The sequence below is a fragment of the Pristis pectinata genome, chromosome 3 (genome assembly GCF_009764475.1).
Source record: "Pristis pectinata isolate sPriPec2 chromosome 3, sPriPec2.1.pri, whole genome shotgun sequence".
Lineage (NCBI taxonomy): Eukaryota > Metazoa > Chordata > Chondrichthyes > Rhinopristiformes > Pristidae > Pristis > Pristis pectinata.
The window spans coordinates 60,968,132-60,992,257 of NC_067407.1; the positions used below are offsets into that span (position 1 = coordinate 60,968,132).

The 24,126-nt window shown below is 44.1% G+C and overlaps 1 protein-coding gene across 4 annotated transcripts in view; it reads left to right on the top strand.

Moving 5' to 3' along the window:
* astn1 (astrotactin 1) overlaps positions 1-24,126 on the top strand; it is a 1,815,355-nt gene that overhangs the window by 1,447,978 nt on the left and 343,251 nt on the right. For all 4 annotated transcript variants that reach the window (XM_052011000.1, XM_052011002.1, XM_052011001.1 and 1 more), the window contains one exon: positions 6,821-6,948. In XM_052011000.1, coding sequence (XP_051866960.1) covers positions 6,821-6,948 — 128 coding nt within the window. The remainder of the gene's footprint in view (positions 1-6,820; positions 6,949-24,126) is intronic.

Below are 24,126 nucleotides of genomic sequence, written 5' to 3' on the forward strand. Positions count from 1 at the left end.
TTCTTGGAGTTTAGAAGAATGAGGGTTGACCTTATTTAAACATATAAAATCCTAAGGGGGCTTTACAGGGTGGATGTTGGAATGTTTCCACTAGTGGGAGAGTCACAAACAGTGGGACATAACTACAAGATAAGGGGCCGGTCATTTAAAACTGAGGTGCATTGAAATTTCTTCTCTCAGAGGGTAGTGAATCTCTGGAATTCTCTACCCCAGTCGGTGGTGGAGGTAAAATCATTAGGTATATTTCAGGTGGAGCTAGACAGATATTTGAAAGATTGAGGAATTGAGGGCTATGGGAAACTGGCACAAAAGAGGAGTTGAGGCCAGCAGAGATCAGCCATGATCAAATTAAACATTGGGGTAGGCTTGAGGGGCCTAGTGGCCGACTCCTGCTCCTATTTTCTTGGGTTCTTGTGAAGGCTTGCAGTTTCAGGGGTAACTGCTTGCTACTAGAACACAATCCCATTGTATGAAGTAAAAGGTTAAATTGCTGGAAATACTCAGGAGGTCAGCAACATCTGTGGAGAGAGAAGCAATTTACATTTTGGCTCTGTATTCTTTCATCAGAACTGTATAAGAAAATGCAAGAAGGTTAACAATGGATGGTCAGCATTGATTTCAAGAAGAAAAGTCTTGTATGAAGGAAGCTCAGAGAGAAGAGATGGTGATAATGCAGTAGATAAAATTTATCCAGATTTTCAGAAGGTGTTTGATACCCCACAATAGATTAATGAATAAGGTCAGAGAATACGGAGTCAGGGGGACACATAAGAGAATGGATCTCTCACTGGTTTCAGGACAGAAAACAGAGAGTGGGAATAAAGGGTAGCATTGACAAAAGGTGAGTAACGTGTGCCACAAGGAATAGTGCTGGGACCACAGCTGTTCACACTTTGCATCAAAGATTTTGACCATGGGATCAAAAGTACTGAATTTAGGGGTGGCTGAGGGTATGGGGATGAATGGATTATCAATACTGCAACATATTACTGCAGAGCATTCATAAACATCCAGAATTGGGCAAATGATTGGCAGATAAAGTGCAACACATATGTACAAGGCAATACATTGTGGTGGGAGGCATAGGGAGCTCACTTATTACTTGGAAGATACCAGTCTGGTGGGTTGAGGGACAAAGCAAATACAGACACATCAATGATAAAAATTGCACTACAGGTTAGCAAGCTCATGGAAAAAATAAAGCAAACCAAGTACTAGGATTTATTTCCAGGGGACAGAATTGAAAAGTAGCAAAATTATGTTAAGCCCTATATGAACCTTGATTAGATCACAATTGGGGTGCTATGTACAGTTCTGGTCACAACATTATAATAGGAGAGAGAGGCTCTGGAGAGGATGCAGAGAAGATTTATGAGAATGATATCAGAAATGCAAGAATATAAAGCAGGAATGGATGAATTGACCAGGTCTCTTATCCCTTATGTGGTGACTGTATAGACATCTTTAAAATTATGCGAGATCTTAAAAATCATGAAGGATTTTCACTTTTGAAGAGAACAACTAAAGGCTATTGATGTAAGATGGTCACCAAAAATTCCAACAGAGAATTCAGAAGAAACACTGAGGTGATAAAGTTCAATTATACAGGGAGTGGTTGGACAAAATATTTTGGGCGCTTTGCGTGGGAGGCTGGATAGGCATAACAGGAGAATGGGAATGGAGGATTACACTAATAGAATTAAGTGAGGGAAGATAGGAGGAGACTCAAACAGAGCTTAAATGACAAGATGGATAGGTTGAGCTTTATAGCTTATTACTGGGTTGTATATCCCAAGTAATCCTATGTAATCATATGAATGATCAAAGAGCTAAAGTCTTAACACTGCCTGATTTGCTCAGTATTTTCATCAATTTCTAGCAACTGGAATAATTTATCCCTCTTAACTGAATGTGATTTTAAACCTGGATACCAGGTGACATCTTCTGAGGTTTTGACATCAGTTGTAGATTAGAGACATTATGTCATTAATGATCTGCATAGGGAATTCCACCATGCCGTGCCAGATTCTTTGATCTCCAAGTCCAATCATGCATCCAAGCTGAGTAATCCAGATCCCTCATAGCAGATTTAGTGAAGAAGCATGCTCAGTGTGAGGTAGACTCTGCTCCCCATCTCCTCCCAATGAAAAAGTGATTTTGTGCTACCATTGATCAAATTCTGTAGGTTTTCAGTTTGTCTTGTGGGACTAATAGGTTTTTACAATGTAAAACTCCTTCATAAATAGATAAAAGCCTCGATTGAGGCAATAGTGGCATTATGATTGAGTTAGGGAAAGCAAATGGTGTAATTAATCCATAAATACCTTGTAGTGTTTTAAAATAGCCCACCTCTATATACTATATTGTAGCCCAACGCAGCGCGTGGCAGGAAAGAAAACGCAGAGACCGGCGGCTGGACTGGAGCACACTTTACTGACTGAAACAAAGCGCGCGCGCTCGCCAAAGTAACCGAGAGCCTCTCCGGTGGACGTGACGTGTGGTCCCCGCCGGAAGGCCTACCCCGTGGTTAGTCCATGTCGCAGTTAGTTTGTGTCATGCTCTCGCGCATGCACCTGCGGCCGCCGATGGCAGTTCGAGTCCTGCGGGTCCGGGCCGCTACACCACCCGCCTCCAGAATCGCCCATCGGGGGCGTGGGATCCCCAGTCTGTGTGTCCACCTTGGGTGGCCTGCCCCACTGGCGCGGTGAGGGCACCTTCATGGGCTGTCCGATGTCCAAATGCGCCAGTTTGAGGCGGTCCACTATGAACATCTCTTGGCAGCCCCCCACCTCCACGACACATGTAGATCCATTGTGCAGGATCACCTTGAAGGGTCCTTCATACGGCCTCTGCAGGGGGGACTTGTGCATGCCCCTGCGAATGAAAACGTACTCACAGTCCCTGAGATCCCTAGGAACAAAAGTCGGTGTAGTGCCATGTCTGGAGGTTGGAACCGGTGCCAGACTCCCCACCTTGTCCCGCAGCTTCGTCAGCACTTCTGCCGGAGTCCCTGCTGGACCTTGGGCCTCCGGCACAAACTCGCCTGGGACTGTCAGGGGAGTGCCGTAAACCAACTCCGCCAAGGAGGTGCCCAGGTCCTCCTTGGGGGCCGTGCGGATGCCCAGTAGAACCCAGGGAAGTTCATCTGCCCAGTTGGGCCCTCTGAGGCGCACCATCAGGGCTGACTTGAGGTGCCTGTGGAAACGCTCAACCAAACCGTTGGCCTGTGGGTGGTACGCCGTGGTGTGGTATAAATGGGTGCCCAGGAGCTGTGCCAGTGCTGTCCACAACCCTGACGTGAACTGTGCCCCTCTGTCGGAGGTGATGTCCACTGGAAGTCCGAACCTGGCGATCCAGTTTGCGATGAGCGTCCTGGCGCAGGACTCCATGGATGTGTCTTCTAGCGGCACGGCTTCTAGCTATCTGGTGAACCTGTCGACCATGGTGAAGATATACCTGGCGCCCCGGGAGACAGGCAGGGGGCCGACGATGTCCATATGGATGTGCTGAAACCTACTGAGCGTCGGTTGGAACCATTGGAGGGGAGCCTTCACGTGCCACTGGATTTTGGCAGTCTGGCAGTGTACGCAGGTCCTGGCCCAGTGTCCGACCTGCTTGCGCAGGCTGTGCCAGACGAATTTGTCTGAGACCAATTTGATGGACACCTGGATGGACGGGTGGGCCAGGCCGTGTAGCATGTCGAATACGCGCCGCCTCCACGCTGTTGGTACCACGGGCCGAGGTCTGCCAGTCAACGTGTTGCACAGGAGCCGAACCGCTGTAGGGCCGACTGGGACGTCCTCCAGCCGGAATCCTGAAACGGCGGTGCGATAGGCCGGGATCTCGGTGTCTGCTTGTTGTGCCTGCGCCAGCGCCGTGTAGTCGACCCCTGGGGCTGAGGTGGTCACTGAGTGGATGTGGGGATGAGACAGCATGTTGGCAACCACGTTGTTCTTCCCCACGATGTGGTGGATGTTGGTGGTAAGCTCCGAGATAAACAAGAGGTGCCGAGCCGACCGTGGGTCCGATACTTTTGCGAGGGCGAAGGTGAGGGGTTTGTAGTCCGTATACATGGTGAAATCCCGTCCTTCGAGGAAATACTGGAAGTGCCGGATGGCTAGGTAGAGCGCTAGCAACTCCCTGTCAAAAGCACTGTACTTCACCTCCGGCGGTCACAGGTGTTGGCTGAAAAAGACGAGCGGTTGCCACTGGCCCTCGACGAGCTGCTCCAGGACTCCGCCAACTGCTGTGTCGGAAGTGTCGACTGTGAGCGCCGTGGGTACATTGACCCTCAGGTGTAGTAGGAGGGCTACCTTCACTAACGCCTCTTTGGTCTGCTTGAAGGCATCCGTGGACTCCGTGTCCCATTCCACCTCCTTGGCCTTGCCAGCCATCAGATCAAACAGGGGTTTCATGATGCGCGCCGCCACCGGCACGAGCCGGTGGTAGAAATCACCATCCCCACGAACTCTTGCAGGCCCTTGACCATGCTGGGTTTGGGAAACCGGCGGATGGCCTGAACTTTGTCTGGCAGAGGGGTGGCTCCATGCTGGTTGACCCGGTAGCCCAAGAAGTTGATTTCCAGCAGCCCAAACTGGCACTTCGCCAGGTTGATTGCCAGTCCGTGCTCGCTCAGGCGCTGGCAGAGCTGGCACAGATGTGCCACGTGCTCCTTGCGTGACTTGCTGGCCACCAGGATGTCGTCTAGGTAGATGAAAACGAAATCCAGGCCTCGCCCAACCGAGTCCATTAGCCTCTGGAAAGTCTGAGCAGCGTTCTTGAGGCCGAAGGGCATCCTTAGGAATTCAAACAGCCCAAAAGGGGTGAGGAGGGCTGTCTTGGGCACATCGTCGGGGTGCACAGGGATCTGATGATAACTTCGGACCAGGTCGATTTTTGAAAAGATGGCATCCCCGTAGAGGTTGGCTGTAAAGTCCCGGATGTGGGGCATCGGGTATCTGTCGGCGGTTGTGGTGTCGTTAAGTCTCCTGTAGTTCCCGCAGGGCTTCCAACCTCCTGCGGACTTGGGCAGCATGTGCAATGGCGATGCCCATTGACTGTCAGAGCGGCGGATGATCCCCATCTTCATTTTCCGGAACTCCTCCTTGGCGAGGCGAAGCTTGTCGGCTGGCAGCCTACGGGCCTGGGCATGCAGCGGCGGTCCTTGTGTGGGAATGTGGTGCTGTACGCCGTGCTTGAGGCCAGTAGTGGAGAACTGTGGGGTGATGATGGAGGGGAAATCCGCCAGCACCCTGGCGAACTCGTCACCTGAGAGTGTGACGGAGTCCAGGTGAAGGGCCGGGAACTGGGCTTCTCTGAGCTGGAAGGTCTGGAAAGTCTCAGCGTGGACCAAATGCGGGCCTTTCAGGTCAACCAGAAGGTGGTTGGCCTGTAGGAAATCTGCCCCTAGTAATGGCCGCGACACCACTGCTGCTGTGAAGGTCCAGGTAAAACAGCTGGGGCTGAAATGCAGCGGGATGGTACGCGAGCCATACGTCTGGATGGTGGTGCCGTTCGCGGCGGTGAGGTCGGGACCTGGGGCCGCGGTACGGGTGCCCATGTTTGAAGGGGGAAGGACGCTGGTCTCGGCCCCGGTGTCCACCAGGAAATGTCGCCCGGAATGTCGGTCCCAGAGGAACAGGAGGCTGACGCGACGGCCAGCCGGTGTTTCCCGAGGAAGGCACACAGTGGACTGCAGCAGCGCGCGTTTGACCCCACCTCTGATGGTAAAAACACCATTGGTCCGAACCCTCGTCTTTGTCCCCCGTGGGTCTTGGCAGTTTCGGTTGTGGGGTCTTGGCCTTAGTCTGCGCAGTCGTGGTTAGGCAGATAGAAGCTGCTCCCCGCTGCTTACTCTGCCACAATGTCTGCCCTGGCCGCGAGGCTGTGCTGGTCATTGAAATCTTCACCCGCGAGGAGGAGGCGAATGTCCTCTGGCAGTTGCTCGAGGAACAGCTGCTCGAAAAGGAGGCAGGGTTTATGGCCATCCATGAGCGCCAGCATGTCGTCCATCAGCTCGGATGGCTTGTAGTTGCCCAGGCCGTCCATGCGCAGGAGCCGCGTGGCTCGTTCGCGGCGGGACAGTCCGAAAGTGCGGAGGAGGAGTGCCTTGATTTTAATCTACTTGTCCTCCGTAGGCGGATGGTGCAGGAAGTCGATGATCCGCACTGCCATGTTCTGGTCGAGCGTGCTGACCATGTAGTAGTACCACGTGGCATCTGCTGTAATGCCTCTGATGCTGAACTGGGCCTCAGCCTGCTTGAACCAAACATGGGGCTGAGCGGCCCAGAAAGTCGGGAGCTTGAGTGAGACTGCGTTGTGCGAGTCATTGGGATTCATGTCTCGGGTTCCAGATGCCGTCTGGGAGCATCAGGGTCCACCAAATGTAGCCAAACGCAGCTCGTGGCAGGAAAGAAAACGCAAGAGACTGGCGGCTGGACTGGAGCACACTTTACTGACTGAAACAAAGCGCGCACGCTCGCCAAAGTAACCGGAGAGCCTCTCTGGCAGACTGACGTGCGGTCCCTGGCGGAAGGCCTGCCTCGCGGTTAGTTCGTGTCGCGCTCCCGCGCATGCACCCGCGGCTGCCGATGGCGGTTCAAGTCCTGTGGGTCCAGGCCGCTACAATATCTCAATTAAGAAACATTCTAGTTTTAAGGTTGAAAAATGCACAGTATTACTTTATTCTTTAGGCAAAGATGCTGAATGATGTTGAAAATGTTTCAACTTATCAATTGTTCAATGTTTTCCATTTGTGATATTTCAATATCCAGAAAACTGTTTACATGAATGATTATTATTTTCCCTCTCTCTCCTTTAGACAGAAGAATTTTGTGACTGGCATCCCACAGCAACTGCCAGATGGAATTGTTGCCTCAGCTCTGCCCAGTGAGAGCCAGTGCCAGGAAGAGCTGTCCGAGCCCATCCCAGATCCGGACTACCTCACAGGTCAGGCTGGCCCTGCATCTTCTGTTTCATGGTTTACTGAGCTTAACTTGAAAACCATTGGAATCTGAATCAATCTATATTTGACTTAGTCAGGCATAATTGATGGCCCACTACTCATTAAACCACAGTTATCAAAAAGCAAGGAAACTCCTGATACCAGAAACTTCAAATAAAGATCAGACAGACCTGGGAATAGTCAGCAAATCAGGCAGCATCTGTGGAGAAAGAAGCAGAATTAACGTTACAGATTAATAGCCTTCCAGCAGTAGAGCTGACCTTTTCAAATACAGACTGGAAACACTGGTTATGTGAAATTGTTGAATTCAGAGAGGGCGACAGGGTGATGCAGCAGGTAGTGCTGTTCCTGCACAGCTCCAGTCACCTCATAAACCAACTATACAGATCAATACTTGAAGCAAATTATTGCTTAAACTCCCCACAGAGACCTGAACTGTAGTGCAAACTTCAATGTTGAGCATCTCTGCTCCAGAGCTTTATCCCTGACCCAGTCCCAATTCCGTTCAAGAAGAGATTCCCAAAAATTGACCAACAGCAAAGAAAGCCTCCTGCTTATCTCTGGAAATGCTTTCAGAATGATTTATTGAATCCGCTGGTCATTGGGATGATAATTGAATTAATTGACCTGGGATTGAGGTATGGGTCTGCAGGAGCAGGGCCAAGGTAACATTTATGTTGCTCATTGTAGAACAACTTAACTGTGCCAAGAGGTATTTTTCTCTGACCACAAACAGTATCAAATTTGACAATATCCTAACTAGGACAAACAGGTTATTCAGCTGTTTTCTAGTTGTGTCTCCCAACTGTGACTCAGGAATATGCACTCCGGACTCATGCAGCCTCTCACCAGAGCATGATGCTAACCTTCCGCAGTGCCGTATTCTTGGCATTCTCACGTATTGGTATTGGTTTATTATTGTCACTTGTACCAAGGTACAGTGAAAAACTTGCCTTGCATACCAATCGTACAGGTCAATTCATTACACAGTGCAGTTATATTGAGTTAGTACAGAGTCCATTGATGTAGTACAGGTAAAAACAATAACAGTACAGAGTAAAGTGTCACAGCTACGGAGAAAGTACAGTGCAATAAGGTGCAAGGTCACAACAAGGTAGATCGTGAAGTCATAGTCCATCTCATTGTATAAGGGAACCGTTCAATAGTCTTATCACAGTGGGGTAGAAACTGTCCTTAAGTCTGGTGGTACGTGCCTGTATCTTCTACCCGATGGAAGAGGAGAGAAGAGAGAATGTCCCAGGTGGGTGGGGTCTTTGATTATGCTGGCTGCTTCACCAAGACAATGAGAGATAAAGACAGAGTCCAAGGAGGGGAGGCTGGTGTCCGTGATGTGCTGGGCTGTGTCCACAACTCTCTGCAGTTCCTTGCAGTCCTAGGCAGGGCAGTTGCCGTACCAAGCCGTGATACATCCAGATAGGATGCTTTCTATGGTGCATTGGTAAAAGTTGTGAGAGTCAAAGGGGACAAACCAAATTTCTTTAGCCTCCTGAGGAAGTAGAGGCACTGGTGAGCTTTCGCAGCTGTGGCATCTACATGATTTGACCAGGACAGGCTGTTAGTGATGTTCACTCCCAGGAACTTGAAGCTCTCAACCCTCTTGATCTCAGAACCATTGATGTAGACAGGTGCATGTACACCACCCCCTTTCCTGAAGTCAATGACCAGCTCTTTTGTTTTGTTGACACTGAGGGAAAGGTTGTTGTCATGACACCATTCCACTAAGCTCTCTATCTCCTTCCTGTACTCCACCTCATTGCTGTTTGAGATATGGCCTACAATGGTGGTATCATCTGCAAACTTGTAGATGGAGTTCAAGCAGAATCTGGCCACACAGTCATGTGTGTATAGGGAGTAGGGTAAAGGGCTGAGGACTCAGCCTTGTGGGGCACCAGTGTTGAGGATAATCGTGCCGGAGGTATTGCTGCCTATCCTCACTGATTGCAGTCTGTTTGTTAGAAAGTCAAGGATCCAGTTACAGAGGGAGGTGTTGAGTCCTAGGTCTTGGAGTTTGGTGACAAGCTTGCTTGGAATTATTGTATTGAAGGCAGAGCTGTAGTCAATAAACAAAAGTCTAACGTAGGTGTCTTTACTGTCCAGATGCTCCAGAGCTGAGCGTAGGGCCAGGGAGATGGCATCTGCTGTAGATCTGTTTCAGCGATAGCTGAATTGCAATGGGTCCAGGTTGTCTGGTAATTGTCCAATCTTGCCTCCAATGCACTGAAGAGAATCTGTAAATCCTCCTCAGTAAAATACATGTGGTTCACCTATTCCTATGTACATTTCTTCACTCTTTTTCTCATGCTACTGTAGATCAAACAACTTTAAACATACATATTTTTCCAACCAAAAATGCAACTAACAATCATTAGTGACCATTTAAAAAATTCCTCAAATCATTCTGCACAGACTGCATTCTATACACCACCTGTCAATGTTCAGGCTGTATTAAGGATTTAATTCATTAATAATGCCAATTCTAGATATTTCCATGTATGATCTATACCAATGCACAAGAATTGAACCTATTTTTAACTACGAAGATTGTACAATACAAGTTGATTATGGGGATTGGCAACTGTTCTATTCCACTCCAAGCCATGCTATGCTTGAAGCAGCAAGAAGCAGTGAATACCCTGTAGATGGAACACTGGGTCAGATAGCAGTCCTCACATAACACCTTCCAAATGTTACAGTGTTTGAGGCAAGTGGGGGTCTCTGTAAGAAAGAGGTATACTGGAACAGGATTAGGCCATTGAACTCTCTCAGTTTTTGTGCAGCTTGATTCAGGCACAGTTGATCCATATCTCAATATCTAGCCATTTTTTTTAGTCTCACCTGAGAAAACCATAAGTTTTCTGTTCATGAAATTTTCAGTTGATCTAGCTGCAACAGTTTTTTTTTCCTGGAGAAGCAAGGTCTCTGCTATTGTGTGAAGAACTGGTTCCTGACATCTCCTGCTCTAATTTTAGGGTGTACTTTCTTAATCTGGACTCTCACAGCACTTGAAATAATTTATCTCAATCTGCCTTCTTAAACTCTGTTTTAATCCTTTTAGTCCAAGAGAATGTGCCTGTACACCCCTACATGATCCCATTTTACCAGCCCCTTTCAGCCAACTTGGGCAAAATGGGCCATTTGGTCTCTTTCTCTTCTGTAAATTCACACAGTTCTGTTAAATGTTACCATTTGCTGGAAAGCTGATGTGGTGTTTCCAGACTGTCTATTGGTGCCATCTGGAGACATTTTTCAGAAGCATCCATTCTGAACTGCTTATGAACCAACAGCAGGCCTGGGTAACAGAGCAGCCCCGATGCTCATAGTGAGTGAACAGAACTTGACAGTCACTGAACATAGTGAGTACTTGATCTGAATCGATTAGCAAACATTGCATCTGCCAGCTGTGCTGGCGGAGGTGGGAGTTGCTCCCCTCCAATGTGATCCTTGCCATTAGAAGCTGTCACAAAGTTTTTCCTTTCTGCAATTAAAGGAAGAAATTGCATTTACGCAGCACTTTGCTGAGTTTGGGACATCCCAGGACAATTTGCATCCAGTGTACATTTTGAGGAGTAGTTACTGTTGATTAATTATGAGGAATGATGTAACATGAGTAAATCTCCCAGGTTTTTCTTTTGTTTTACATAAGGCCCTGGCATTTAAGTTGAAAGTGTGGTGAATTATAGGAGCCCTCTTTCTATGACATGCACAGAGGATCTTTAGTCTTTTTCTCCATCTGGGACATTTTACTGACCTAATCTCAGCTCTATTAATCTGCTCTGTAATTTATTCAGGCAATAAAAAAAAGCCTAACCTTTCTTTATCAGTCCCCAAGACTCCCAATAGGCATTTCTGCTTCCCTGTATCGTGTCCTTTGCAGCTGCTTTATGTTATGTATGAGTATATGTGACGTGTCTGACTAGAAGAGGCAAGCTATTAATTTGATTCTGAACACATTTAGGATTAGAACAGTTTATTACCTACTGTTTTCAGTGAAAGCTATGTTGTTTTTCCCAGATTCTTTTTCCTGCTGAACTACTTAAATGACCTTTTTGGTGTAAATGTAAATGAATGAATAATAAACATGTGCAAAGTATGCACTGCAAGTTTATGTAATTAGCTTGCACTGAAGGAACGAAGGAATGATTTATCTGACCTGAAGAAGATTAGGGTCTTGGAGCATATGGAAATTTTCCAGTTGCATGCTCTGACTCTGCTCTCTGGAAATTAATAAGATGCACCCTGCTTTTCAGTTTAGCTTTATTCAGATCTTAATTTCCACACCTCACTGAAGAGAACATAAGAACATGAGATATGGAACGAAAGTCAGTCATCGTTTGCCTGGTGTCTGCTCCACCACTCAATCAGATTGTGTTTAACTCTGCATACTTACCTTCACTAATCCCATATCCCATGATTTCCTTTATATCTAAAAATATGTTAGTTTGTTTCTTGTATATAGTCAATGACTAAACCTCAACTCTCTTGAATGGCCAACCCCTTATTCTGAACCTAGGCATGCCAGCCAAAGTAAACATCATCGTTCCATCTGCCCTGTCAAGCCCTGTAACAAACTTGTATGTTTCTGAGATCACTTCTCTTCACCTCCTGCATTTTGGAAAAATCTCCCTCTTTAGGGCTCATTTTTTACTCCCCAAATTTTTGGAATTAGATTAAATTTTGACTCAAATCCACTTTCTTCAACAGAGTTGGGGCAAGAGGCAGGCAGCTGATGGGAAGTAGGTTACAATGAGGCTGCCCTGTCTTCACTTTAATAGTTAATCTGTTTTTACCAAGAGCTGAACAGGTTTCCCAAGCCTTTGAACTGAAAGGGAGGGGGAAGGGTTAAGTTAATAGGACAAGGTTTTGACAGCAGCTGTTGGACAAGGAGAATCAACCAGTCAATAGAAGCAACACAGGTCATTGAATTCCCACCCTCAATCCCCAATCTGAAGCCCACCCCATGATACAAGCCTACCACCCACTGGGACTGGACATCCTCTCCTCTATCTCACTCCACTCACCTTCTCCAGTGCACTGATGTGTTCTCAGAGGCTTCAGCTTTGTGAAGCAGATTTCCCAGTCATCACTTAAAAGAACCACTCAGTTAAATTCACCAGGACATCTGGCTCACCTTGTTACACTTGCCTCCAGGCTGAAATTTGGCTGGCATTTGCTCAAATGTTCTTTGCCTTTATTTTGTGAGTCTAGATATTACTGTGGATCTTGTTAATACACAAGGAATTCAGTTTCTGCTTTTAGTTTCTCACAAAGTGCTATATAAATAAGCAAAATTACACCAATTGGAATTAAAATGAACTTCTTGCCAGAGGCAGATGTCGATAATCAACTGTTGTTGAGACAGTGGAAGTGTCATTTTAAGGAGGTGTAGCTCATAAAACAAGTTGCCTTCCTTGCGTGATATTTCCATAATCCCAGCAACTCAGATGATTCCCAGATGATTTACCTTTAAAGGGCAGAGACTCTTTGCAGAACTCCTCGTGTGATTAAATGAAAGAATGGATTTTCTCTTTGTAGGGAGAAGCAGCTATGTTGTTACCCTTGCATGATGATGTGAGATTTTCTTATCAGCTAAAAGCTGGCTAACCTGAAACTCTGACCCCTAGTGTCAGTTAAGCTGATATACCAATAAAAGTGTTGCAAGCAGAGTGAGCCTAGATGATAACCAACAACAAATGAATTATTTCACCCTGGTTAAAACTCATACAAAATAAAAATTGGCCAACAGCTTCCAGAAAACAAAAGCTGATAACTCAAAAGCAGCATTGGTTATAAACTCAGAGTGAATTCATGACTTCTCATACCTTAACCAGTGATTGACCAAACAAGCCATCAGATGGTGGGAAAATTAATGTTTTTCCCTACTTCTCAGGGAAACTATTAGTTGTGGATCTGTATGTTCTAACTTTGATTTGCTGAATTGCTTTAAAGTGATTCTTTTTATCATTATGGCAGGAAAACAGAGACTCTTCTGTCTTCTCTCCTGCATCACTTCCTAGTGGTATGTTTTACTCCTCCATATTCTGTTGGAGCTTCAAAGAACAGAATGTTGTCATTCACCATAAGGATTAATTTCTGTCCCTACACTCCGAGGCCATACTGTTACCCTTCTCTTCCCTCCCCCCCCCCCCCCCAACACCTGATCCAAATGCAAACTGTTCTTTCCATTTCACCCTGGTTCATGCTGATAGTTTAGACCCTTTCCTTCTGTTGCTTTGCCATCTCCATGTCCTCTTCAGCCTCGCCTCCCATGAACCCCACAATGTCCAGATCTCTCTGACACATTTTATTACCTGTGCAACGAAATCCAGATGAATTGGACTACTATAATAACATTCAATACTCAATAGAAACACTAAGATGTGCCAAAGTGGAATATAAGAAAAAAAACTTGCAATGAATATTAAAAGTAATCGTCGGTGTTTTCATAAATATGTGAAAAGAAAGAGAATGTGTAACTAACAAAATGAAATAGCAGACTTGTTAAGTAAATAAGATGAATACATCTTAAAAATAGAGGGAAGAGGATAAAAATACCAGTGGTATAAGTGAAACCAGAAGTAGATCAGAAGGAATATCCAATATTTTTATTTCAATGTTAATAGTGAAAATAATGACACTTAAGGGGAATATATCTCCAAAGATTGGTGGTGTCATCCAGTGTACCCAGGAAATAGGTGATGGAAATGTATGTGCGTTGTTCATAATTTTGTAAACTTCTCTTGGGCATTGTGCAGTTAGATTTAAAAACTGGAATTATCATGCACTGATTTAAAAGAGGAGGGAGAGTGAATTCAGGTAACTCCTAGGTGCTGGGAAATTAACTGAAGTCTGTCATCAGAGAGAGAATAAATGAGCAATTGACTGAATGAACTGATTTGAAGGATAAATAAGGAGCTATAAATAATACACCATGCTTGACTAATTTTTGAGGAGGTCACTAACAAGGTGGAAAAGGATGTGTCTCAGCTCGTGATTGGTGGACTTCCAGAATTAATAAGGTTCCACACAAGACATTTTGAAAGAAAATATAAACAAATCGCTGGGAAACCAACTGTTAGGAAATAGGGAGGAGAATAAAGAACATGTGCCCTGGTTGATGAACTGAAACAGTAGCTTTTTCCTGGATAGTTACCACATCTATAGCTTTTCCATTATATCATTATCTCATGTGAAGGAATAGAGAACTGTATATCAAAATTTGGGAGGCAGATTGTGCAGGTGACATGAGGAAGTTACAAAAGGCCAAAGACTGATTGACTGGGTGGGAATCATGGTGGGAAAAGGAGTTCAACATAGAAAAGTGGGAGCTCAGATGCAGGAAGGGAAAATTGCAATACCTTCTTCATGGTGAAAAATCAAAAACTGGGGGGCACTAAAAGTCTTTTTGATCATTTGTTATTTGAAGGTAGTAGACAGTAAGAAGATAATAAAAGGATAATCAAAAAAAGGTTACTAGAATTTTGGCCTATACCTTGAGATGGCTCTGAAATGTAAGGGAGGAAGTGCTGCCTCTATTCTGAATCTTGGTCAAACCCCCATCTGGAGAACATCTTCATTTCTAAACATCACATCTCAGGAAATAAATGCTGGGCTTGAAAGAGGTTTAGCGCCAGAATGTCATGAAAACTTAAAGGTTAAGTCCTGAAATCAGGTTTCACTGACATTGTGTTTGTTAGGATGTGGAAGATTAATGTGAGATGTAATTGAGTTGCTTCAAATGGGTAAGGATATGATTGAATGGAAGCAGGAAATCAATATACCTCCAGGTGGCAGAGTCAAGATCGAGGGAATACGATCTTAAATTAAAACTAGGCTGTTTTAATTGTTAGTTCTGGAAGTACTTATTCACACAAGGAGCTGTGGAAATCTCTCCTAGAAAGCTGTGTGTGTTTAGACAACTGATATTTTCAGGACTGAAATTGCTACTTGAGCACAATAAAAACATGCATCTAAAATGACTAACAAAAGCTGAGGTAATCAGCTAGAGTCCAATACAGTGGTGACATATAGATCAAGGGCTGATTGGCTTACTCCTGTTCCTGAAATTTCCTGCCTAGCCCTTCCCCCAGACCCTTGCTCACTCCTGACCCCTGTTGTGCTGGCTCCCTTTATCCTCCCTTAATTTTGCTGACTCTTTTGGTCTTCCTATCCAGTTTCTGCTGGCAGTCTTCTTCCTGCCTCACCCTAGTCTAGAGGAATGTTCTTCCCATCTCTCCACCATAAACCTTCCCCTTCTCCCTCACCCCAGCTTCTGGTTCCATGGGAGTGATAGCCATTGTATGTATGGGCATGAGTCCATGACTTTGCAAGAACTGTCAGTATGGTATGGAGGCACTTTCAGTTCTTTGTACTTGAAAATAGTGTTGAGGAGCAGCACTGAGAGACAGCACCAGAGGTAGCACAGATGCTTGTCCTACAATATGATGAATACTGACTGAAAGTGCCCAGTAAACACAACATTTGACATGTATTGTGCACTGAACTGATTTGTATATATCTAAATCAAGTATGTTGAACAAAAACTCAAAGACGTGTGGGTTGGTAGGTATATTGGTCACTGTAAATTGCCCCAAGTGTTTGGCTGAGTGGTTGAATCTGGAGGTGGGATTGATGGGAATGTGGATTGATATGGGATTGGTATGAATGGGTGGTGGATGGTCAGTGCGGACTAGGTGGGCTGAAAGGCCTGTTTCTGTGCTGTATCTCTATATGATTCTATGATTAACAACCTGAGTGTCGGAAGTGAAATATGAAGGAATAAGATTGAATTAGTATTCTGTAAAATAATTTGATTACCGTTATAGCTTATGGAGTACAAATGTTGAATTTTCTCTTTGGATATTTAATCAGAAGAGTGGAAGCATGGTTACAGAAGGACTGGCCTTGATGTGCCAGATGATCACAGTATTAAACTATTTTATGCCAAAGACCAATCCACTAACATTCAACAAGGTGAGGAAGTGTTTGTCTGATTTCTGCAAGAACTTTGTGAAGGAGAAACAGCTTTAAAATAATCAGCATAATGTATGCAAGGTGGAATGCATTTATGTCACCCAGATGGATAGATTGGTACTTGTGGTACACAAGAAGCTTTCAGTGTTTTGTCCCCAAAAGCCCTATGAGTTAATCTTCATCAGAAGTCCTCATAATGTGGAATTAATAGTTGCAGTAATGATCAAATCAAGCCTGTACACCACAATTGGAAGAGTCCGCATGAAATTACAAATAACCCAAGGCTGAAATTCCAAGACATCCATCAAAAGAGTTATTTTTAGCCTGCCAACAATCACATTCACACGTTGCAAACAGCAGATCGTACTGGAGAGTTTACTGACATGAGCTACTTTATAATAAGTTTGCTTGCACTCCTGGGACAACACTTACACAGTAATGTGTGACTGGCTTGACGCCAAGCTGCAGATAGACACTTTAAGGGTGTGCTGCTGCTTTTACTGCAGCTCTTGGTAACTTTTTACAGGCTAGTTAGTAATTTACAGGTTTTGTACATTGTGTGTTGGGTGCTTTCAGGTCACTGTTCATAGATAGTGAGGAAATGGAATTGTCATTGTAGTGCTTTCTGTGGACTTAGCTTGGGGAACTGTTATGAGACAGTCTAGCAGAAAATCTATAGTAACCTTGACACCTGGTATTCCTGAGTGGGAAGAACGTGATTCTCTCATTCTGAGTTGAGAGGAAATGTGTTCTGTTCCCAAGTGTTATCTTTGGTCCCCTTGAATGAACTGAAACTTCTGCAGCTAAAGCAAAAGGCATTTGATTTGAAAACATAGATGTAAATCAACAAAAAAAAAGTTTGAGCAGCATCAGCAAACATTTAGATATTTTGATGACTACAGATGTAAAATAAAGCAAACCAAATTCTCTTCCGATAGCTGAGCAGGATCTTTATGCAGAGTTACCTTCCTGACTTGGAGAGGAAGCAAAAAAAATAATACATTACTGCATTAAAAATTCCCATAATTTGATTATTGTGGACATTAAGTGGTAAGCAAAGAAACCTGATTGTAAATTCAACTATTGATGTGGTACCTGCAACACTCCAGGGATGTCATGGAGGCCATCACTGTTAATTCATAAATGGATCATCTTTATTACCCTGCTGTATGCAAATGACTTCTATAAACTGCATTTCTTCACTGGTGATCAAACTAGTGAATGTTTGCATTAAGGTTTCCTCCCTTGCACTGTAAAGTTCAGCCTCCACCTCTCTCTCTCAAAAGATAAGGACTGATGTCAAACTTTAGAGAGGCTGTTACTGTCATTAATAATAGCCACGGACTGAGCAGAAATCCACAATGTGGCAGAATTTTAAATACCTCATTGCATCTTCTTAAGTAATCGCTCAGGATCAAGGATGACTTACTTCAACACTGGTTTTGTGTGTCCTTGCTTGACTAATGATGCTAATATGGGAACAGCAGGCTCTTCCATGGGTGGAGCAGGAGATGGTTGATAGGACGAGTGGATGGGGAGATTGTGAGATGGCCACTCCTTCCACCTCCTGAGCAAGGCCTTTGTGTTCCCAATGCATGGCATCAAGTTTCTCCATACCATCCCAAATGCTCCTCCTCCACTCCACTTTGACCACTTATGTGCTAGAGATTCCCAAGGATATTGTATTCCTTCAAGAGGGGTTTAGCCACATCCTTGAACATTTTTCCTCTGTCCACCCGGGAACCTCTTCCTGTGAAAGAGCTCAGAAAAGCGTCTGTTTCAGGACTGTGGTGTCAGACATGAAAACAATGTGGCCAAGGACCCCGCTCCTGCTCACCAGATTGAAAATCAGTGGTGTGGTGCAATGTGTGCATGCTTCATCTGATGGAATTCCAGCTCTAAAACCAATTGCATGCGAGCTGTGTGATTCATGAAGAGCACCAAACTTCTCCTGAATTATCCAGGTACGTGGCAGGCTTTTGCCTAGATATTCATAGCTGCATAGAACAACTTGACTGTGATTCGTCAGCACACATGTAGCCCACACACGGTACAATCCGCCAATGCAGATCAGCTTGCACAATGAATGTGATGGCAGGTTCAGGGTCAGTGAAAGGGAAGCTGCTTTACTTAGTCCAACCTCCTGGAGTGCTGTGCCTGGCTCCCACTGTAAATAATTCCGCTCAGGGCTTAATTTACACTTTGGACTAAGCCTCCTCCCACACGCACCACCAGACCCAGTTCAAATACATCCTCAACACCACCCCAACTATCTGATGACTGCAGGACCCCAGCCCATTTCCCCATGACCAATCAAGACCTCAATAACCTTTGCACTCACCATTGTCCAAACTTGACGTCAAGTTCCCAACTTTCAATCATCCACTCCACCACCACACCCCTATGAAACTATCATGCTTCCTTTCTACTGCCCCTCCCTCCACACCCAACACCACACACCTCCCCCCCACTCCCCCCATCCCCAGAACTTATTTTCACTGCATCCTTCCCCCTCTCGGCATCCCCTCTGTAACTCAGGTACTGACATTTGGCAGAGCTGTTGGTACAAGGACCTTGGAAGAATTGTCCGACTGTACATGATGTTCTGAGCCATTTCCTGCCAGAGATGGGGGCCAGGAACAGGGGAGCCCATGCACAAAGCATCCTTGTAGTGCCAGTTCCTTTGATGACACAGAATTTCCAGGCTCCTCTCTCTGAAAGTTGGTCTGCCAGGACAGGATGAGCTCTATCACCAGGGTCCAGATACATTCTAATAAACACGCCTCAGTATAGCAAAAGGAATTTTCTGTAAAGGTCAACAGAAAACCCATCTCAATCAAATGTCAAATTTCATGTTGTGCTGAGCAAAGTGTGGATGTGTAGTAAAATGAACTATTAAAATTTCTTGTAACTTTGCAGCAATTAATATTAACATCATTAGAAGTTGCCAGAGTGCAGATGCATAAGGTGGCTGAGGAATGACCTAGCTTTGCAATTAACAAATCTGTCTTAAACAACTGTCAGTTCAAATTAACAGTGATCTGTGCAGTTAACACTCACCCAGCCTTGTCCAAGTCAATAACAAGTAGAGGGAGACATTGAAGCTAATGTCTTTGCATGACCTTGGGTAACATGGTTTTGTGATCTTCACCAGCCTTTCATTAGGTACATTTTCCAATTTCTTCATGTACTACAGAATGACTGATTTGTTGTACCGTCAGAGTTTGGAAACAGAGAATGAAGTGATATAGATTAAAATAAATTTCAGTGAAGCAATGGGGACACTGTCTGGTGCATGTAAAATATCCCATGGCACTTTTCAAAGCAGATTAGAGGAATTCTCTGAGTCTGTGCAGATTGCTCAACCAACATTATTTGATCAAATGATTTGGGCATTTATCTTATTGCTGTATACAGGGCTTGTTGTTCATTTCCCAATGCATTGCCACATTTCCCAAATTACCATAGTGATTACACTTCTGACCAAACAATCAGCCTTCATTAGCTGCAAACCGTGGCAGGACACCCAGTAGTCATAAGAGGTATTTAAATTTAACTTTTTCTTTAAGATGAAATGGATTCAATCTCTTTGAAATAATCTCGGCAAGAATCTTTCCCCAGTGAAAAAAATTTAAAGCAAAGCGCCAGAGCTTTGACACAGCAGGCCATTATATTTTGTCTATAAAAAAAATGTTATCAGCCTCTGGAATTAGAGAGACTCAGTGCGGTGCCGTATATAATTAAACTCTGATGTGAGAAGCCAGGAAGAGTCCCTGACATTGCAGTCGATTATTTTGTTGTACATTTTACCTCTGATTCTTTACATCCCACTGGGCAAGCCATCAACATAAACAAAAAAGAGCAATAGGTACACAGAAGCCACTCAGTATTGTTTTTTTTCTGGTTTTACACTGAAAAGACAATGAACAAAAGCACTTTAGACAGTGATTTGTTTATTTAGAACTATCCATATACAGACTGACACAGACCTACCTGCTGCCACTCATTTGAGTTTAAATGGCACTTAGAAATAATCAATTTCAGTACATGTTGCTTTCAAATAAGCACAGCTCTGGGTTCTAAGCAGGAATTGGAATTAAAATGAGCCTTTTACAAAGGCAAGGTGTTCCAAAATGCTGACTGCCAATGATTTACTTTTAAAGTGTCTATGCTTTTGCAATTTTGGTTATGGTGGCAGCCAAGTTGCCCACAACAAGGTTCCATACACTGCAAAGTGTTAAAATCTTTGTTTGGGATTGTAACTGAGGAATAAATGATGGACAGGGCACTGGGGAAGACTTGCTTGCTTTTTGTTGCAGAACTGCAAGATCTTTTGGGCACAGCTAAAAAGGTAAATGGGAGATGGATTTCAAGTTCCAGTTCAAGCTTATTGTCATGGCCATACATACCCAGGGTTTAAATGCCATGAAAATTAGTTTTTTGCAGCAGCAGCACAGTACATTACAAACATGACAAATATTAATTACATAAACTTAAATTAACATAAATTCTATATGACATACAACAAAATAAACAAAAATAAACAGAATGACATCAGTGCAAGTTGAGGGAAATATAGTTCATTGTGGGATTAGGGTTTTTCAGGTCGGCTCAAGAACCTGATGGCAGTGGAGGAGAGGCTGTTGTTGAACCTTGAGGTGTGGTCTTCAGGCTCCTGTACTTCCTGCCAGCAGTGAGAAGAGGGCATGGCCTAGATGGTGGGGATACTTAATGATGGATGTCACCTTCCTAAGACATCGCCTTTTGTAGATGTCCTCTGATGGATTTAACATTTCACCCAAAATGTGGCATCTCTGATGGAGCAGAGGACCCTGCTTCCTCAGTGGTGAGCATCCTAGGTGTGAACAAATGCTAAACATACCACAGTCCCAACATCTCCTCAACTTTGTTCGGCCATACACGTGAGAGATCAAAAAGTGCAAAAGGAGAAAACAATTCATATACCACTATTTATATCAGTTGGGATATTGCTCTTTTAAAAAATACTGAGCTAATTATTATGATAAAACGTGTTTCCCAGCCATCATACACACAAAGTTAGCTCTGGTTCTTTAACTAGACAAATTACCAGATCCATCTCATGCCCTCTTTTTGCCCTCCTGATTTCCCTGTTAACTGTAGTTTTGCACTCCTTACACCCATTAAGACTATAAGAGGGGGATAAATTAACTAAACAGCACTCACCAATCATCTGCAGTTTTGTACTTTTACCTCACTTTTTAATTTTTTATATATCTCAAGAGTATGGTTTGTGACTAAAATCTCATGCCTAGGATTTTTCTAACTTTACTACTTCTGAAAGATAGGACAAAGGCAGCTCAATAACGAGTCTTCTGGGACTTCACTGTTAGAGCTTATACAGAAGTAAGTGTCTATACAGAAACACATGGCCAGGGGCAACCAAATAGAGATCCTCATTGTTATAGACAGGGTGATAAACAAGTGGGCAGGTTGACTGAGGAATTCTGTCAACCTCATTATAGGTGGTGGCTCTTACAATTAGTCCAATTAGTAGCAACGTTACAAATTATGGTCTGTAGAAATGTAGTCTAAGTCTCAACTCCCAAAAATCTAGTAGGTTGGGGTTGTGTCAGAGGTTGTAATGTCGCAAAAGTGAAACATAAACTAATTCCATTCACTTCTGGGTGGAAAGCAAATGGCAACCTACTCACAGATGGCATTTTTGTCAATGAATTATTTTAATGAGGCTCTCTGCCTGCATTTTATGAATTGTTCAATTTTTGGCTGCTGTCGGACCAGTTTTGGTTCCTGTCTCAGGAAACCCAAGAGGTATAAAGAAACAAGAAGGCTGAATTCAAGAGGGGTAAGAGTCTTTACAGCCCTACGTAGCCAGAAGTAAGTGTGCTTCCACTAGGCCCAACAAACCACCCAGTTTAATCTCACCACAGTCTGTGTCTCCCTGACCGGTATCAATCCAATCCATCTCCTCTCTGAGCAATTCTGACCAAGGCCCATCTCCTTGATCTTTCCTGCTCCCTCACCTTCTCCCATAGGCCACAGCCTTGTGAAGCAGGCTTTCTGCCATCCTCTTGATGAGGGTTGCTATGGATAGGTACCTAACAGGAATGCATTTAAAGAAACTTTGCTGTTAAATCCTGCAGTGAACACATTCTTGTGGACCTCCTGACCTCCAAACACTACCACAGAGGCCCACTTCCTCTTCCACCCCATGCTACACTTCATCCAATATGTTGCTTTTGTGCTCATTTCCAAGCCTGTTTCTCCTGTCATTTATTTTTATGTTAATTTACAGGACAGTGGTTAACAAAAGCTGGCATCGTCCCTCAAACATTAAATATGTTCCTCAAGAGAATGTCAGTGTTAAGTGTTTTTGACCAAATTGTCTTCTATGTTTGTGAAGCTGAGCAATTGCTGTGATTAAATATTTGATCAGAGATGTAACTATCTCATTGAGTGGATCATTAAAAATCAGACACCAAAGAGGCCCAACAAATACTTCTAATAAATGTCTCTGTTACATTCTGCTAGTAAGTCAATGGACAAGTACTTTCCAGCAATTTGCTGTGACAATGATGCTGTTAGAACTGCAAAAATAGTAGCTGCAATTTAAGAGATGAGAGGAAAAGAAAATGGAGAAATAATATCAAGAGTCTCCAATTATCAGTAGGATCATTACCGGATCTGATCTTTGGCCTCAACCTCACCATCCTCCATTCCCCATGACACTTCACCCACTTAAGTCCAAAAGCATATCCATCTCAGCTGTGAATTTGCACTTTATTTGTTTACTTTCACTGCACTTTCTCTGCAGCTGCAACACTATTCTGCATTCTGTTTTTCTTTTTTACTACCTCAATGTACTTACGTATGGCATGATCTGTCTGTTTAGAGAATTTTGAAAATTCATGACCTTCTGACAAAAGAAATGTCTCTGTCCCCTGGTTTTAGATTTTCCCACCATGAGAAATATCCCCCAGCATCTACCTCTAAAGCCCCTCCGAATCTCATAATTTTCACTGAGACCATGGCTCATTGTTCTAAACACCAGAGAGTGCAGCCTATTTCATCAGACAATCGTTCATCCTTAGAATTTATCTAATGAACCCCTGCTGCACTGCCTCTTAAGCTGCTTCAAAGCTTCTTGCGAAAGGGTGTGAACAAAATATTTCAAAGTGACTGCTTTCCTTTATCATTGGAAAGTTATTTATCTTGTACTCTGGAGAGACAATTTGTGTGATTTTTCAAGAAATGTTTTTACAGAGTATTGTCTAGTATTTATAGCACAGACACTGGCCATTCAGCCTTAAAGGTCAATGCTAGTCCTACGTTCCCCATGAGCCTCCGACCTCTCCCAAAACAAAAGCACAAAAATCAAGGCTAGATCATTAGGGGTATTTAAAGAGAAAATAGATTTTTTTTTGAAAGACTGCAGAATTGAGAGCTATGTAGAACTTGTACAGAAGAGGCCATGAGGCTTGGGACAGATTAGCCATGATCATATTGGATGGTGCACATTCCTGCTCCTATTTTCTCATGTTTTTTAACTAACCCCATCACCATATTTGCTGCTTTATCCCTCCTTGCTGTCTTGTTCCCTTTTGAGTGCATCTAATGCTATTTACAACTACCTGCTGTGCTAGTGAGTTTGACAGCCTGTCCACCTCTGGGCCAAAAACACTTTGCCTGGATTCAATATGCATTTGTTAGTGAGTACTTACATCAGTACTTCCTAGTACTGGTCTTGCCTCTTAATGAAAGTACGGGGCTAGTACACCATTATAGGTATATTTGATGGCTGTTGCACAGCACACCTTTAACCATCTCAGTCATGGGTCTGCCACTGCAGACTTTGGTCGTAGTGAAGCTCAGGTTCTTCACCACTACTAAACTGCCATTGAACTCTTCTTCCTGATGTCTGCAGAGAAACGTGGCATCTGGCTCTATGGCTAGGTCAGGTAGTGGATGGATTGAATTAGAGCTGGCAGTTGTATGTTGTGTTGACGGGATTGGAGGGTTGGTCCTGTATAGAGATAAGGTGTTGGGAGGCTGTGCAGGGAGGCAGGGTCCAGGGTTTGTTGCATTGGCTATCATCGCTGTTCACCTGATTGAATTTCCAGGTCATCTTCTTTGCATTAACCCCTTCAAAACCTTCCACCCATTGAAGACCT